The sequence below is a fragment of the Vicia villosa genome, linkage group LG1, assembly GCF_029867415.1.
Source record: "Vicia villosa cultivar HV-30 ecotype Madison, WI linkage group LG1, Vvil1.0, whole genome shotgun sequence".
In the NCBI taxonomy this organism is placed as follows: Eukaryota; Viridiplantae; Streptophyta; class Magnoliopsida; order Fabales; family Fabaceae; genus Vicia; species Vicia villosa.
This window is the reverse complement of record NC_081180.1, coordinates 128,385,624-128,403,408: the sequence shown is the minus strand read 5'-3', so window position 1 is coordinate 128,403,408 and position 17,785 is coordinate 128,385,624. Positions and strand designations below refer to the sequence as shown.

General features: G+C 35.4%; 1 protein-coding gene across 1 annotated transcript; it reads left to right on the top strand.

Moving 5' to 3' along the window:
- Nucleotides 1-15,172: 15,172 nt before the first annotated feature.
- Nucleotides 15,173-17,133, top strand: LOC131616654 (pentatricopeptide repeat-containing protein At3g04760, chloroplastic-like). Its single transcript, XM_058888039.1, has one exon. The coding sequence runs from the start codon at nt 15,251-15,253 to the stop codon at nt 16,898-16,900; it is 1,650 nt and encodes a 549-aa protein (XP_058744022.1). The 5' UTR covers nt 15,173-15,250; the 3' UTR covers nt 16,901-17,133.
- Nucleotides 17,134-17,785: the final 652 nt, after the last annotated feature.

The following is a 17,785-nucleotide window of genomic DNA, read 5'->3' as shown; positions in this document are numbered from 1 at the left end:
ACACCCTTTGCTCCAACTCAAGCATTTCTTCAAACCCCAAAATTCCTAAATGCGGCCATAACAGGAACATGCAAATGTTTGTCTCAAAATCGTTGGCCAATCCTGGAAGAAAGTATTGGAAGTGTATGTTCTGGGAAAAGAGGATGATTGCAACTTATTCCATTGGGATGATGAGTTTTTTGGTGAAATAGAGCCAACATACTATCATGGAGAAGGTGTAGATCGAATGAGCAAAATAGAGAAAGATCTTACCAACAACATGGAAGATTTGAAGAAAAAGGTTGATGGCTTAAGGAAGAAGATGAATTTTTTGATAGTTGTAGTTGTTTGTACATGCTTTTCATTTCTACTTGGTTCATGTAATAAATAACAAATATGGTGCAATAGTTGTGTGGTACTGTAAGGTTGCAATAGTTGTGTGGTCATGTAACATTTTGAGGTTGTAGTGAATCCACTCTGACCTTGTAATGGTTGTATCACGTTTGACCTTGTATCAAATTGTGTTGTTTAATAAAGTTGGTTATGTTTGTTACATATAAGTGTTTGTAATGGTTTCCAAATTGTGTTGTTTAATAAAGTTGGTTGTGTTTGTTACATATAAGTGTTTGTTATATTGGAGTTCTGATTGTTATATAAGTAAGGGCCTATAAGTAATGATATATAGTTCAGATTGTAAACCTGTGATGGGACAAAATAACATGTTTCAAAACAGCGTTACAAAATAGCATTACAATCTAATAGTTCTGATTGTTTCAAAATAGCATGTTCCAAAACAGCATTACAATCACAATGACAAAATAGTGCTATCAAAAGATTCACTCAAGTTATTCATCAAAACATCACATTTAGGGTAAAAGCTAAAGGAATGCTTACGCCACAACTTGGTAGGCACTCCCATCAACCACTCCCATGCTTTCTTGTCTAGCTACTTAAGTTCATTCATATTTTTCTCCCAGGCCTGAAAGTAAGTAGCTTTGGCAGCTCCCATCAATAGGTCCCTAATTGTTGCTCCACCACCAAACTTCTTCTTGAAATTTGCATATAGATGTCTGAGGCGAATTCTATGTTCAATATGCTCAAACATCTCATCAAAGACACTCACGAGACCCTGAAATGGAAATAGATGACATATATTATGCAATGAGATGAACACATATTTAGATCTAATGAATAATTGCATAAATATCTAAATCTGTATACCTTCTGCTGATTTGAGATGAACACATATTTTCTTTCAAGACCAATATCTTCCGTGAGCAACTGCATAAACCATTTCCTGTTGTCCTTAGTTTCAGTCTCAACTACACCAAAAGCCAAAGGATAATATTGGTCATTTAGATCCCTTGCAATAGCTACTAGTAATTGTCCTTCATATTGGGTCTTAAGGTGGCACCCATCTACTCCAATAAAAGGTCTACATGCCTTAGTAAATCCCTTTTTACAACCATCAAAGCAAACATAAAACCTTTCAAATCTTGGTTGTATGGTTGGCAATGGCCTCAAAGTGTTAATCTTGACAGTATTACCAGCACAGTGCTTCTTTAGCTCAACTACATAACTCCACAGCATGTTGTATTGCTCATTTGCATCCCCTTCAATGATTCTCTCTGCCATTGATTTAGCTCTCCAAGCCTTGCCTAGGGTTATGCCAACTGAGTATTTTTGGCGCAGTTCAGACATGATTTCACTAACTTTAACTTTACCTTGTGACTTCCTCTTTTCAACAACTAGTTTAGATCCCATTTGGAATTAACAGATCTATTATTTAATACCCTTGCACATGTGTTTGTCCCCGCCAAAGTTTTTATTTGATAAGTTTCTCTGTCCCCCACTTTACTACACAAGGCTAGAAAACCACAATAACCCTTCTTACACACTACCCTAACCCTGTAGCCCTCATTCTTGACAAATGTTATCTCTCTTCCATTTAACACAGACCACTCCCTAATTGCATCCTTAAATTCAGCCAGAGATTTGAATTCCATACCTAAATTGAATTGGAAGTCCTTGTTGAGAAGCTCACCTCTGAATTGCTCATACTTTGGTTTGGGGGGTCTCTCATCCTCCTTCTCACTTTCATCAGGGTCTAAACTATCCAGCTTTTCACTATCATAATCAACCTCACTCTTTCCAAAGTTATTTGCATTCCTCCTTGAAGAAGTTCCCAACACAAATTTTGAAACCATAACATTCATCTTGGTACCCCTCTTTAAGGGTGACATCTTCTTAGGATCCTTGGATGCCATCATCTTGAACTTCAATGATTTACCATTTACCTCAACCTTATTCCCGCTTACAGGTATTTCTACTTCCGCTCGCTTAAAGTTTTCATCTTCTACTTCACATGCTCTTTCTTCTTCACTGTCATCAAATCTTATGTCATCCTCATCAGTACTGTCATCTTCACTGCAGTCATTAAACATGTCAACATCAGGGTTCAACACCTTGGTCCTAATGTCTTGAACCCCATGTTCTACCCAAATGTGTCTATCCACTTTACAAGAAATGCAGTGCTTGGCAATGTCTCTAGCTTGTGCATCATCTACAACATGAGTAAACCCTTCATCCACTTGTGGAATCTTCCTCCAAAGCCTAAATCCATCATAACCCCAGTCTTTGACCAAACCCACAGCTTCAAAGAAACTCCACTTGTCAGAGTCTTGACCTTCAACGATGGTTTCACTCCCTCCCCTATAAAACGTGTGATTTTCATGCATAAAATTTCCTCCATGATGAAAGATTACACTGAAACAACCCATTTCTGCAAATACACAGTAATCTAACAATGTTACTTCAATGACATTTCCACAAATGACCGTAAATATCGTACCTTAAGGAAGAAACACGCTCTGACCCTTGCAAGAGAACACTTTTGAAGTTGAAAGAGATGATGAATGTCACGCACAGTGTAGAAACCAAATAGTTAGGGTTTGAAATGAGAGTACTGAAATGCGGCTTATCCCTAATAAAGAGGGTATTTTGGTTTGTTCAAAAATATTAAACACATACAGTGGGGTTTTTACAGGGGTTTTTTTCAAACCTCGCCCATATGGAAGGGGGTGAAAAAGCTATTTGCCCTATGGTTAATGATGTTCTTGACTCTACATCAGTGGCTGCTGTTATTTTCCAACAAATACAACTTACCAAACTTGGTTAACTTACTCTATTCGGAATAGCACACACCAATAGCTGCACATATTATATATTTAGTCATTAAACATAACAAGATACATTGAGTTATATGCATACCAGATCCATACAATTAGTAAACATCATGACAGACCATCAATACAATCTACAACATGGTTTAAACATAACTAGCATCAATACTTAAGTTCTTTAAACTACAACTTCAAATTTTAGAACTACTACTACATGGACATAACACCATTTGAACCAACAAAACAAGCAAAATCCTTCCAGCTATTCTTCAACGACGAGCTCGACCGCCCTTTCCACGCTCCACCCTAACCACAATTTCATCAACAGGTGGGTATCAGATGCAGAAGTGCACCTTATCTCCTTCCTTCAATGATCTGTCTCTTGCAAAGTCATACCACCCACCTAACAAGTACTTCTCCGGTTTTTTGACCTTCTTCTTGAAGTCACAGTAATAAGCCTCACGTTTCTCTACGTCCCAAAGTACAATGTGGTCAATCTTACTGTGAAGACACATCTTGATTACAGGCCTTGCTATTTGCCGCACACAACAACATCAATTAGTAACTATATGTTATATTATTGAAACTGCCATAACTAAACTGGTAGTTCTCTGGTTTTAGAGTTGGCTTAATTTTTGTAAAACAAATAAAAGAACTTGTATGTATAAATATATAAGAACAACAAGTACAACAAAGAATCCCATTGGAATGACAAAATATGTTATGTTGGAGAAATTCAACATCTGGAATAACATGTCACATGGGATGTTACGACATCATGCCAAGTTGAAGTGAAGAATTAAATCTATGTGATTTATTTACAATAGAAGATTGTAGAATATTCAGGGATGTTGTGAAAGTCAAATAAAGGCGTGATATATTATATGACATGTCTGAAGAATCAATATGAAGATTTGAAGAATCATTCAGGCGAATCAAATCAGAATATTGAAGATTTTATAGTTTCTAATTATACAGATATTCTTGGAAATAAACAAATTGAAGACCTTGATTGTAGCAGAAGTTACTACAATATTGTAACAGAAAATCTGCAGTGATTGAAGGCCCAAGTCCAGTTGGGAATAGGTTATAAATAGAAGCATTTTAACCTAGGAAAAAGAGACAACCACCGAGCATAAAGATGTAGTCATTAGGGTTTGTCAAGGTAAACCTCCCGGCCTGTGGGAAGGTTACCTATGTGATCCTCGAAGCCTGTAGGCAAGAGGAGTATTGTTCTTGGAGGAAGCTTTGAAGTAACTCCAGGTTCGCAATCATAGTCAAGGTTCTTGACTAGGGATTTTCATGGAAGTGTGTCTTCCAAACTTTTTGATATTTGGGATTAGAAGGAGATGGATATTAGGTCGTTGCTATAGCTCCTGGGACTGGAGAATTGTACAACATCATTGCGATGATTGGAAGTGAGATGGGGATATCTCATATCTAGGAGGGACCTAGGTAGAAGGGTCCTTGGGTAGGGATTAAGTGAGGGGTTGCTTGGGACTAGTTAAGTCTGAATTAATATTGCTGATAGTAGACTTCATTCCTTGCTTGGTATTCCCCCAGAGTAGGTGTGATTTCACCGAACTGGGTTAACAGTTTCTGGTATCTTTTATCTTTCAGTTTGGTACAATTCTGTACATATTCTTTGTTGATTGTTCTTGACAGATCACATGTCTAGACATCTTTTATGACATCTGAATCTGTAACGCCAGAATTTCAATTGGTATCAGAGAATGCATCATGTTCTATCTCTGGATGAGATCCTGGGAAGATACTTTCTAGTTCAGCAAGGAAGGTTGATGATGAGAAGATGTGTTAATCGGTTGTTGTACCCCAAAATTTGCCCACACTTTTCAAAAATTCAAAATTATTTTCAAAATTGGATGTTTATAAAATTTTGGGTTCATTTACATTGACATCCTGAATTTTATAAATATTTAATTTAAAGTCTATTTTAAAACATAATAGTTTACTCTTAAATTATTTATATTTTAATAAATAGCAAAATGTTAGCCAATGCTTCATACACTTTCAATTGGCTTTTTATTTTGAATAAATAATATAGCACAATTGGTAAGGAGGTAAGGTTTGCAAGTACAAGGTTAACGGGTTTGAATCCTACTAATAACTTTTTTCCTTTTCTTTTGTTTTTAACCTTAGTTCTAACCTTATTTCACTTTTTATTCAAAAATCACAACAAAAAAAAAATTGTTTTTTTTAATATTTAAATATCATTTTCCTATTTATTTATTTATTGTTTAAAAAAATGTTTTTTTTTTACCTTTTTCACTTTATATTTTTATATTCACAAATATTACAAAAAAAAGAATAATAACAAAAAGAAATTGAAAGAAGTTAATTGGGTAGACAAAGGTCTTGATGTGAGTAAATTGACTTGTCCAATTCTATATTGAATATTTTCATGTCACTATAAGAAGAGAGGAACCAAGAAGAGAAAGAGGAGGTACAAAAAGTCATAAACAATTCTAACCCTTATTCATAGGTATCAACTTCTCACAAAACAAAAACTTATATTTATTTTTTTTATCAACCATGGTGTACATATTCCATAGAATTCACACAAGCCTTTGTACATCTATCTCTAACCTAAAGTCTTATTTCTTTTCGCTTTCTCAATAACACACAAATCATTGTCCACGTATATATTACCACAAAAACTTAAAAATCCAGAACCTGTAAAACTTAAAAATTTGTTTCTAGTTAATATTTTGTTTTGCAGATACAGAAGATTGCCATTAGAAAATAAACTTCTTTCGATTCGGCTCTACTTCTCCTTTGTACCGACACCCTCTGCCGACATGAACTGCATCGATTTTTGTTGTCCCACATGCGCAACCCATCCTCTCTTTTCTCTTTTCTTTTTCTTTTAATATTTTTTTATTTCTTTTAAAAAATGTTTTCTCTTTATAATTCCTTTTTTAATTAACTTCCAACCAATCAAAAATCACAAGAAACTAATTCATTTTATCAGGACATATTTATTTTCTAATTAATTAATTTTTAATTAAATTTAACATATATTTATTTTTGTCATTTAAATTTCCTTTTTTTTAAAATAAAAGAAAAAAAATACAAAAATATGCTTTTATTTAATTAAATCGATTCTTGTAAATAAAATTAACTAACATTAAAATTAAAAGTCTTTTTATCATTAACTTAATTAACTAAATTTAATTTATTTTTAATAAAATTAACTTAGAATTAGGTTTATTTTAATCAATTTAGAATTTTAGGACTTAATTTTAAATTAACATTTGTTTATAAGTTACAAATTATTCTCTTATTAATTTCAAATTAATTAAGCTACTAACCCTATTCTTCTTCCCAACTTCTCCGATTTAATTTCTTGGTCGTTCAAACATTCATAGAAATTTTGTATTAGGATACGTAGCCTTATAATTTAAATTTCCTCGCACTTTTTATTATCATGTAACTGCCTACAGTTTGTAATAGTCTAACTAGGATTTTACTTTCCGCACTTTATTTTTTTGAAAGGTTTTTCTGATTATGTATCTGTCTCAAAGCCTTGTAATAGTAATTAGGATTTACATTCCGCCCTTTACATTTTGTACCCCTTATGACTGCTATTTAACTGTTAGATGTATGTTAATAGGATTGTATGGTAAGACTAAAATTGAACATAGCTAACCTTAATCTCAAGATAAATATCTAAATACAATACACTATTCACACACCCACCTTTAGGGTAACCCCCTCTCATTGCATTTAATGTTTCACTCTTTTGTCAACTACCTCGAGCCTTGCTTTTCCTGCTTTAACTGACTTTGCCTTTAATAGCTTCTAACGTTCCTTTTGTCAGTCAGCGTAGTCTGCTATCTTGTACTTGCTTCTAATCTGATCTTTGTAGATACAACGTTTGAATATATCAGAGTCAAACAGTTTGGTGCAGAGCATCTTTTTGTCTTCTGACCTTGAAGTGCTTCTTAGCGTGATACCATAAGAACTTCAGTGCTTCTGCTTCTGAACTCAAGTTTTTCTGATGCCTCAGTAGACCATGTTCTGATTCTGCTTGACCATCTTCTGATGTCTTGCGAGAGCATGTTCTGATGTTGCATACTTGAACCTTATGAGTCAGTGCTTCTTGCACTGATTTGTGCATACTCTATATATATTTCCTGAAATGGAAAATGCATAGGATTAGAGTACCACATTGTCTTATACAAAATTCATATACATTGTTATCATCAAAACTAAGAATATTGATCAGAACAAATCTTATTCTAACAAGGAGTGTGCAGGATCCTGTCAACTGCCTGGTCCTCCAATTGGAGGCCTCATTCAGCTTCTGGTATAGGTATACTAGAGTAGCTGACCCCCAGTTCCACTAGTGAACGGTAGTCAAATTCATGAAATAGCGGAGGTAGGTCACGTCGACGTACCTTGCACTCTTGTCCACAAAGATTGCAGCGCCTACCACAAACATGAACCAGCATCGGAGAGCGCAGGCACGGTGATACTCAACAACTAGGGCGTTCTCCGCCTCCTTAGATTCGGCCGCCGCCACCAGGTGGTTCTCGAAATAAGCGTTCAGTATGGTGAACCGGATATGAGGCCCATTTGTCGTATGGCACTCATAGTCAGACATATCTGGCTCCATACCCAGATAGAGCATCATCCACTCAATGGCTTCGATCCTATGGATCCAAGAATGGTCCAGCAGCCTCCCTTCGATCGGCAAGTGGAGAATACACTGCACATCATGCAAGGTGATCGTCATCTCCCCAATCGGTAAGTGGAAAGAAGATGTCTCCATGTGTCACCCCTCCATAAAGGCCCCCTGCATGCCGTGGCTGATGGTGGTATACCCCGTCATGCACAACCCACTAAGCCCCGAAGCTCTCACCGTGTCGTTAAACCATTGCGCCAATGGTTTAAAGAGACCGAAAACCTTCCGGGCGTGGTTCACTTGTTTCAAAGTCTGTCTCTCCTGTTACAACAAAAACAAATAAAAAAGTATGTTAATTAGTCCGTTAAGAAAATGTTGAATAAACGGCTAAATTAAAAACGGTTAAATAATAAAGTTGGGTAAATCATAAAAAATACCTCTCCCCCCCCCCCCAGATACGCCGAGCGACGTGCTCGTGGTAGGTAAGCATGTTTTCGGAAATGCATTTCCGAAATAAGACAAATTTTGAAAAAAAAAGGCGCTTTTGGAGATGCATTTTCGAAGTAAGGGGTATATTTGGTTTTTCACCAGAGATGACCAAGAAAGTTGGGAGGTGGGTAAAGAAATTTCCTTCTTTTTTGGGTTGGTTTGCATCATCTCTGTCTTTCAACACCCTGTGTGGCTAGAGATTAAATTTACAGTTGTATATGTTTGTAAGATAATGTTATTCCTGGCACATATTTGATAAAGGGTTTTTCAGCTCTAAGAATATCGAAAAAGCTATTCAGGTTATTGAGATGTTGGAAAAGCATGGTGATCCTGATGATTTCGCTTATAATGCAGTTATAAGAGAAGGTGTTATTTGCAAGGGTTGTGTTGTGTTGCTGGTGTGAGTACAACTTTAGAAATAATTTGTGGATGGTGAAATGATGTATTAGAGTTGGCTAACTCACTTGATATATGGATAATGCTATTTCAGAAAACCGTTTCATTTGCGTGATGCGCACAAAGAATTGATTTATCCAGGTATAGCAACCTGTCCTAAAAATTAAAATTTTAGAGTCGCCACCTATTCTACCAGGGCGAATAGGAAACCCTACGAAGTTAAGAAATCTGGGTAAGTTATTATATTCAGGTCAAGGGAAGGTGTTAGGCACCCTTAACCCTTTCCTAAGGTTTTAGATTTAAGGCAAAGGTTTGTGGCTAAAGATGTTAAGGTTTAGGGTTTATAGCTAAGGAAATGAATAGGGTGAAAGTGAGATTTTGGGGAAGGGACTCGCCTTGGTTATCCAAGTGCCTACGTACCTCCTTATGGAGGATCAGAGTCTACGTAGTTCGGGGCAGGGTTGTACGCCTTAGAATTAATATGAGGTTGTTTGAAGGTATTTTGAATTACCTTATCGTAATTTTGAAATTCGTAGTTCGCAAGATATTTTGAATTACCTTATCGTAGTTTTGAAAATCCGTAGTTTGTGAAAAAGACGTGTTTTGAATGGCGTACAACTCTGATTTTAATATGTTCTATTAATCGCGATGATTAATAGGTTTAATCACCATAATTAACATATTTAATAAAGAATTGCTAATTATTCTAATCGATAGATTCGATTATCACTATTAGCAAATAAACGTGTTTTAAATTAAATTATTAATTATCGTTACTCCTCGTAATCAATAGATTTGATTAAAATAAATAACAAATTGATAAAAATATGCTAATCATCGTAACCAATAGAAACGGTTAAAACCCTTTAGCAGAATAATCCTTATTTGAATTTTATTATTTAATTAATTAAATAATCGATTATTACCCATCGCGACTGATTAATTTGATCAAAACGAATAATAAATAAAATCTTAATATTAATTTATAAATTAATTCAATTAAACTATATCTAAATGAATTATTAAATACTAATCCTAAATTGCCCATTGTATATATTTTATGTTTTTAATATTTTGGGTCTAATAGTTTATAAAAAAAATGATAATTTTATATATTCTTATTTATAAAATACATAGCCATATCTTAATTAACTCTACGAAAAAAAAATTTAAATAACTAGGTTTAATAAAAAAAATACGAAAAAAACCATGTTTTCGGGGTATTTACCAAACTGTCTAGGTTTGGGATATCAGAATACTGAATGCGCCAAATGAAAACGCGTATAGGTGTAAATTTTGGGTGCATGCGCCAAATGAAATGGCATGCCCTAAAATCCCAAAGGTTTGCGCCAAATGGAATGGCGCATAAGTCTAGGGTTTTGCCCTAGAAGCCAACTATAAATAGAAGTGTGCGTGTGGAGTTGAAGTACTAACTCTTCTTTCAATCATAGTGTAAACACTTAAAAATGAATTCTGTTTGGGCTGTGGTCTTCTTTGAGGAAGGTAGTCACATGCGGGTTTGCCTTAACCCTTACTGGAATTTCCAGAGAATTGTTAGAGCCATCAACACTGGGTTTCGTCAACTAGATGGTCCAACCAGAAAAGTTAAACAGCTAGATTACCGATGTCCATACATTACGTTGACGGATAATAACCCAGAAGGCACGTACATGTATTATTGGGATCGTGTGAAAGACGACGTGGACGTGGATCTAATGTTTTGGACACACAGTGGAGAAGTTAACCGAGGCGTTGAAGATCCCCTTGTTATTGCAGTGACACTTGAGTAGTTTAGATTAACTGTTGTTTTATTTGTTGCAAAGAGTGAGCGTGTACTACCAGTTGTTCTGTGTTCTTTTCTCTTCTTTTCTATTCTGCAACTTAACATCGTGATTTACCGATGGTTTTGTGTTGTCAACGCAGGGTCATTGAATTAAAATAAATGTGGTTGTTGTGTTAGTTGTTTTCGTCTGGAAAATATTTACCCTAGCGGACGTGTACAATAATTAACATACATATATATGGTAATTTATATACGTAATTATTAACTATATTTATAATTAGTAATATATATTATTAAAATACATATAATTATTAATTACAATATAAATATTTATTAAATAAAATATATATACGTAATTATTAGTTATATATAAACAGACCTAGATCAGTGTGTCTGTCTTTTGTAATCAATTCGGAATCCGGTGGCAGACATAGATCAGTGTGTCTGTCTTGTATAATCAATTCGGAATCTGGTGGCAGACCTAGATCAGTGTGTCTGTCTTTTACAATCAATACGGAATCCTGTTGCAGACCTAGATCAGTGTGCCTGTCTTTTATAATCAATTCGGAAGATAGTGGCAGACCTATACTAGTGGGTCTGTAAGAACCACCACATAAATATATATATATATATATATATATATATATATATATATATATATATATATATATATATATATAAATAAATAAATATTTATATATGCATAAATAAAGATATATATATATATATATATATATATAAATAAATATTTATATATGCATAAATAAAGATATATATATATATATATATATATATATATATATATATATATATATATATATATATATATATATATATATATATATATATATATATATATATATATATATATATAAATAGATATATATAAATAAATATATATATATATATATGCATAAATAAAGATATATATATATATATATATATATATATATATATATATTTATATATATATATATATATATATATATATATATATATATATATATATATATATATATATTTATATATATATATAAATAAATAAATATAAATAAATATTTATATATGCATAAATAAAGATATATATATATATAAATATATATAAATAAATATTTATATATGCATAAATAAAGATATATATATATATAAATATATATATATAAATATTTATATATGCATAAATAAAGATATATATATATATATATATATATATATATATATATATATATATATATATATATTTATATATATATATATATATATATATATTTATATATATATATATATATATATATATATATATATATATATATATATATATAAAAATAATTATTGCAGAACTAGCTGCCAGATAGGGTTGCATGCATGCTCTGCCTAGGGGAATCGTTACAGGAATCTTATCAGGAATCCTTTCAGACGCGTGATGGGGTACAGGACATAGATCAGCGTGTCTATGTGTTGAGATAATGCAAGGACATAAGAAGCACAATTTATAAGACATTCAATATATACTAAACATTACAACTCACACCAACAATTTTACCTAATCTGACTTGAGCTTACAACACCCACACACTTTCCCCTCCAAAAATGACTTCATCAACCCAGTATCTTGTCCATGCCCATCTAAACGGTGAGACCTACTCTCATGAGATAGCCGGTTTTGTGATGAGAAACACTCAGGTTGTACCATTGTTGTTGAGCAAAAGAGCAACATTTTCGTACTTCATTCAGCGACTATACTCTAAGATTGCAATGGGTCCTATTGCAAGCGTTTTTTACCAATGTCCCAATTTCAATGAAGACAACACCGTCAAGTTTTACGAGATGGAAATTGCCAATGACGAAGACTTGCAAGATATGTTTACCACCCACGAATACTCTGGGTTGGATTCCATCGAGCTGTACGTTACTCTTCAGGTTGAGACACAAGAAACTAATGTTGTCCAGTCACAAGTTATTGACCCACCAGTCAACGAGCAAGACGAGGTTGACGTCATTGACGAGGAAGAAGACGATCTGGAAACTGAATTTGACGACATGGTCAACGAGGAATCCGACGACGAGCAGCAAACGTTGGTGCCCCCAGCTCATGCGTACGCACCTCCAGCACATATGAGTAACTTGAACCTCCAAGGTGACGAACCATCATCTGACATCTTCTTCACACCCTACATCCAAAATGACGAAGAATTAAAGGAAGGAGACAAGTTTCCTTCTAAGGAGGCATGTTTGAGAAGAATAAAAAAATGGCACATGGCGAACAACGTTGATTTTGAAGTAGACCGTTCAAACCTGGAACGGTATGTAATCACTTGTAAAAATCCAGAGTGCGGGTTCAGACTGTTGGCCTCTTATAGGAAGAGAAGTAATGCATGGAAAATAGGGTCGATTACGCAGAAACACACGTGTGTCAACCCTAACAATTCCCAGGATCATACAAAACTCAGTGCCGATCTTATATGTCAGGAGATCTTGCCTCTCATAAGCTCTGATCCGTCTCTGAAGGTTAAAAATATAATATCACACATCGTTACAACCTTCAACTACACTCCATCTTACAGAAAGGCGTGGGTTGCAAAAACAAAGGCAATTGAGACAGTCTATGGCAATTGGGAGGAGTCATACAAAATTCTTCCCCGATACCTCAATGCGCTACATAGTTACGCACCTGGCACTGTTACTATTCTAGAGACACTGCCCGCGCATGCCCCGGATGGAAACCCTGTCCAAGGAAACAGAATATTCCATCGGCTTTTTTGGGCGTTCAAACCTTGCGTCCGAGGTTTTGCACACTGTAAACCCATACTTCAAATTGATGGGACATGGTTATACGGCAAATACAAAGGAACCATGCTGATGGCGGTTGCACAAGACGGGAACAGCAACATATTTCCAGTGGCATTTGCTATCGTCGAAGGTGAAACAGCGGCGGCTTGGAGTTTCTTTCTAAGGAACCTCCGAGAACATGTTGCTCCCCAGCCTGACATATGTTTAATCTCTGATAGGCACGTTTCCATAGAGAGTGCTTACAATAATCCAGCGAACGGATGGCATGACCCCCCTTCAAAACACGTCTACTGTATTCGCCACATCGCCCAAAACTTCATGCGGGAGATCAAGGACAGACATCTAAGAAAGGCCCTAGTCAATGCTGGTTATGCATTGACCCAACCCACATTCCAACATTATCGGAGTGAGATTGTAATGACAAATCCAGAGGCAGGTACTTGGGTAGATAATCTTTCCAGGGACAAATGGACAAGGGCTTACGACAATGGCGTGCGATGGGGCCATATGACAACCAATCTCGTGGAATCCATGAATGGCGTTTTCAAAGGCATTCGTAACCTTCCAATCACAGCACTGGTGGAGGCCACATACTTTAGGATGGCTTCACTCTTCTCAACAAGAGGCAGGAGATGGGGTGATGTTAGGCAAGCTGGTTAACTATTAAGCGATAGTTGCATGAAATTTATGCAACAGCAATCGGCAAAAGCGAACACTCATCAAGTGACTTCTTTCGACCGATTCAATCGCACGTTCAGTGTGCGCGAGACAATTGACCACAATGAGGGACTGCCAAGGCAACAATATAGGGTTCTTCTTGACGAAGATTGGTGCGACTGTGGAAGGTTTCAAGCTTTTCGTATGCCATGCTCACACGTCATAGCTGCATGTGCGTATGCCCACCGCGACGCTATATCACTACTGTCTCCGATTTACAAGACTCAGACATTGCTCAGAGTTTACAGTGTTGCGTTTCCTGTGGTGGCCAAGGAGGATTACTGGCCTGAGTATGATGGAGAGGTAGTTTGGCACAACGACGCAATGCGGCGAAAGAAAAAAGGGCGTCCCAATAGTACACGGATTAGAACCGAAATGGACGTCCGCGACAAAATGGAACGAAAATGCAGCATTTGCCGTCAGGTGGGGAACAATATAAAAAGATGCCCTAATCGTGGCTCGACAGCGTCGCAAGTTTAGTATAATCTGTATTTTTTTTAATGCAATGTATCAGTTTCGCTTACCAACTCTTGTAACCGTTCATCGGTCTTTCATCAATAAATTGAGCTTTAGTAAAAAACCGATATCGATAACGCATACATTATATAGGGTTACTAAAAATTTTACGAACTCGATTTCTCAGACGTTTTTACGAAAATAAAAGACCGGAATAAAAAACGGTGCGCGAAAATACCCAAAGGGGTTTTTTTTTTTTAAAAAATAACCCAACACATAGGAGCCATATGAAATGGCGCCTATGTGTGGGAACCTATACCCATGCGCCATTTGAAATGGCTTGCCCTAATTGTCCCTTCTCATGCGCCAAATGATTTGGCATGCAACACATGTATGCGCCATTTCATTTGGCGCATCCATTTCCCCGGGGACCCAAACCTAGACAGTTTGGTAATTACCCTGAAAACATGGTTTTTTTCGTATTTTTTTTATTAAACCTAGTTATTTAAATTTTTTTTTCCTAACTCTACTCGTATGTTAAGAAACTTTAGTGTTACACCTATATTTATTTTCTCAAAAATTTTAAAATAAATATGCATACTTTAAAATTTACACGTTCATGATAACGTATTTTTTTCAAAAAAAAATTCTTATATAAATTATATCTAATAAATCTAATCCAATTCATTAAGTAAAAATGGAAAAATAAACTAAACTAATAATTAAGGTCTTAATTTATTTGTGTTGGATTTCAAAGCTCAGTTTCCCTTTATCCATTCTGAGACACTACATTTTGTCCAAACTCAACCCATGAATCTCCAACTACAACCGCAACAACCATCAATGACAACATTTTCAACCCAATTCCTGTCACACACTCTCAATTTCAGAAACCGCACTTCTCGCCATTCAAACCCCAATTTCGTCACTTCCTCAACCCCACTTCTAAGCGAAGGCAACACTAATGACCGAAGAACAAGAATCAACCAAGAACGATTCAGGGTCAATGAAACAAGGCCCAAACTTGATCAAAATTATGACTTTCGAGACACCAATTTACTGAAAGCTCTCCGCAGGTCATGCAAATCAGGTAAGTACGATGAGTCTCTCTACTTACTTGAGCAAATGGTTAATAGGGGTTATAATCCTGATGTTGTTCTCTGCACAAAATTGATTAAGGGTTTTTTCAATTCTAAGAAAATCGAGAAAGCTATTCAGGTTTTGGAGATTTTGGAGAAGCACGGTGAGCCTGATGTTTTTGCTTATAATGCTGTTATAACCGGCTTTTGTAAAGCTGATAGAGTTGATGCTGCCAATAAGGTGCTTGATAGAATGAACAAGAGAGGTTTGGCTCCTGATGTTGTTACTTATACTATTCTTATTGGGAATCTTTGTGGGAGGAGTATTGATGAAGCTATGAAGCTTTTCGATGAGATGTTGTTGAGAGGGCTTCGACCTGATGCATATACTTATACTATTCTGTTGAAGAGTCTTTTGAATGAAGGGAAATGGGAAGCGGGGAAGAGTTTGATGTCGGATATGTTGGATAAAGGTTGTGAGCCGAGTTCTGTGACATACAACACGTTGATTGGCTCGCTTTGTCGTGCTGGTAAAATTGGCGAGGCTGAGAATGTATTGAAGAATATGAAGAAGAGAGGTTTGGCTCCTGATGTTATTACTTATAATATTCTGTTGAAGAGTCTTTTGAATGAAGGGAAATGGGAAGCGGGGAAGAGTTTGATATCGGATATGTCGGATAAAGGTTGTGAGCCGGATTCTGTGACATACAACACGTTGATTTCTGCTTTTTGCAAAGAAGGAAAAGTAAATTTGGCTATAGAGTATTTGGATAACATGATATCAGATGGTCGTTTGCCTGATATTGATTGCTATAACTTGATCTTGGCTTCTCTGCGTAACAGTGGACAGGCTGGTGAGGCTTTGAACATCTTTGAGAAGCTCGGTAAAGTGGGTTGTCCTCCAAATGCAATTTCGTATGATATATTGTTTGGTGCATTGTGGTGCAGCGGCAATAAAATTAGAGCGTTACGGATGATTCTGGAGATGTTAAGCAAAGGCATTGATCCTGATGAGTTCACCTATAATTCACTTATTTGTTGCTTGTGCCGAGATGGATTGGTGGATCAGGCAATTGAGTTGCTGGTTGACATGATGGAGAGTCACAAGTTTCAGCCTACTGTTATTAGTTACAATGCTGTTATTCGTGGATTGTGCAAGGTGCAAAGAGTCATAGATGCTATTGAGGTGCTTGCTGCTATGAATGAGAGAGGATGCTTGCCAAATGAAACAACCTACAGATTGTTGATTCAAGGGATTGGTTTTGGAGGATGGCGAAATGACGCGATGGAGTTGGCTAACTCACTTGTTAACATGGGTGCTATATCGGAAGATTCATTCAAACGTTGGAACAAAACGTTTATTTTAGACTTAATCATTTGATCCCTTAACTTAATTTAAAGTTCCACTTTAGTCCTTTATTTAATAAACGTTAGTTTTAAGTCCCTCAAATGTGATTCCGTTAGTTACATTGGTCCTATCCGTTTAATTTTGTCAACTTCCGTTAATTTGTGCATAGGTGGCACTCCAGCTGGATGTTTATTAAAATTAATTTGCCGAGAGGAATGTATTTTGCTGAATGCAAATCTTAAAATTAATTTGTGTTCTCATTTACCTGAACTCTTTTTGTTCTCCTTAATCCATGCAATTTATACTTAGTACCTATCATAAGTATTGAGTTTGAAGCTATTATTTGAAAAATCATGTAAAATATTTGCTTTTGGAATGATTAAATTGAAGTGTTTATTTTTTATGTGCTACTAAATTTGTCTTTTCGTTAACTGACAATCTAACTCTAGTCACATACATACCTTAGTGAAACTGGGACTACTATCAGTGTACCAGCAAGAGCATCTATATAGTTAGGGTTACAACTTGTCCCGAAACCATGTTTAGTGTTAGAGTTACAATCATTCTATGGTAGCCTGTAAGATAATGTTATTCTTGGCACATATTTGATAAAGGGTTTTTTTAGTTCAAAGAATATCGAAAAAGCTATTCAGGTTATTGAGATGTTGGAAAAGATTGTTGTTCCATTCAGTTTAATGAATACCAATTTAACGCTTGCTCCCAATTTGTTTAGTGTTAAAAGTTTTTTTTTTCGATTCAATTTTATATTATGAATAGTAACTTTTATTTCTCCAAATCTTTCAACTCTTCTCATTTTATCATTCCTTTTTTAAAGTCTCCCTATCTCTTTTTCTTTATACTCCCGATCAAAACCATAAGATTTTTGAAAAAAAGAGTTTATAGAGAAAACTTAAGTCT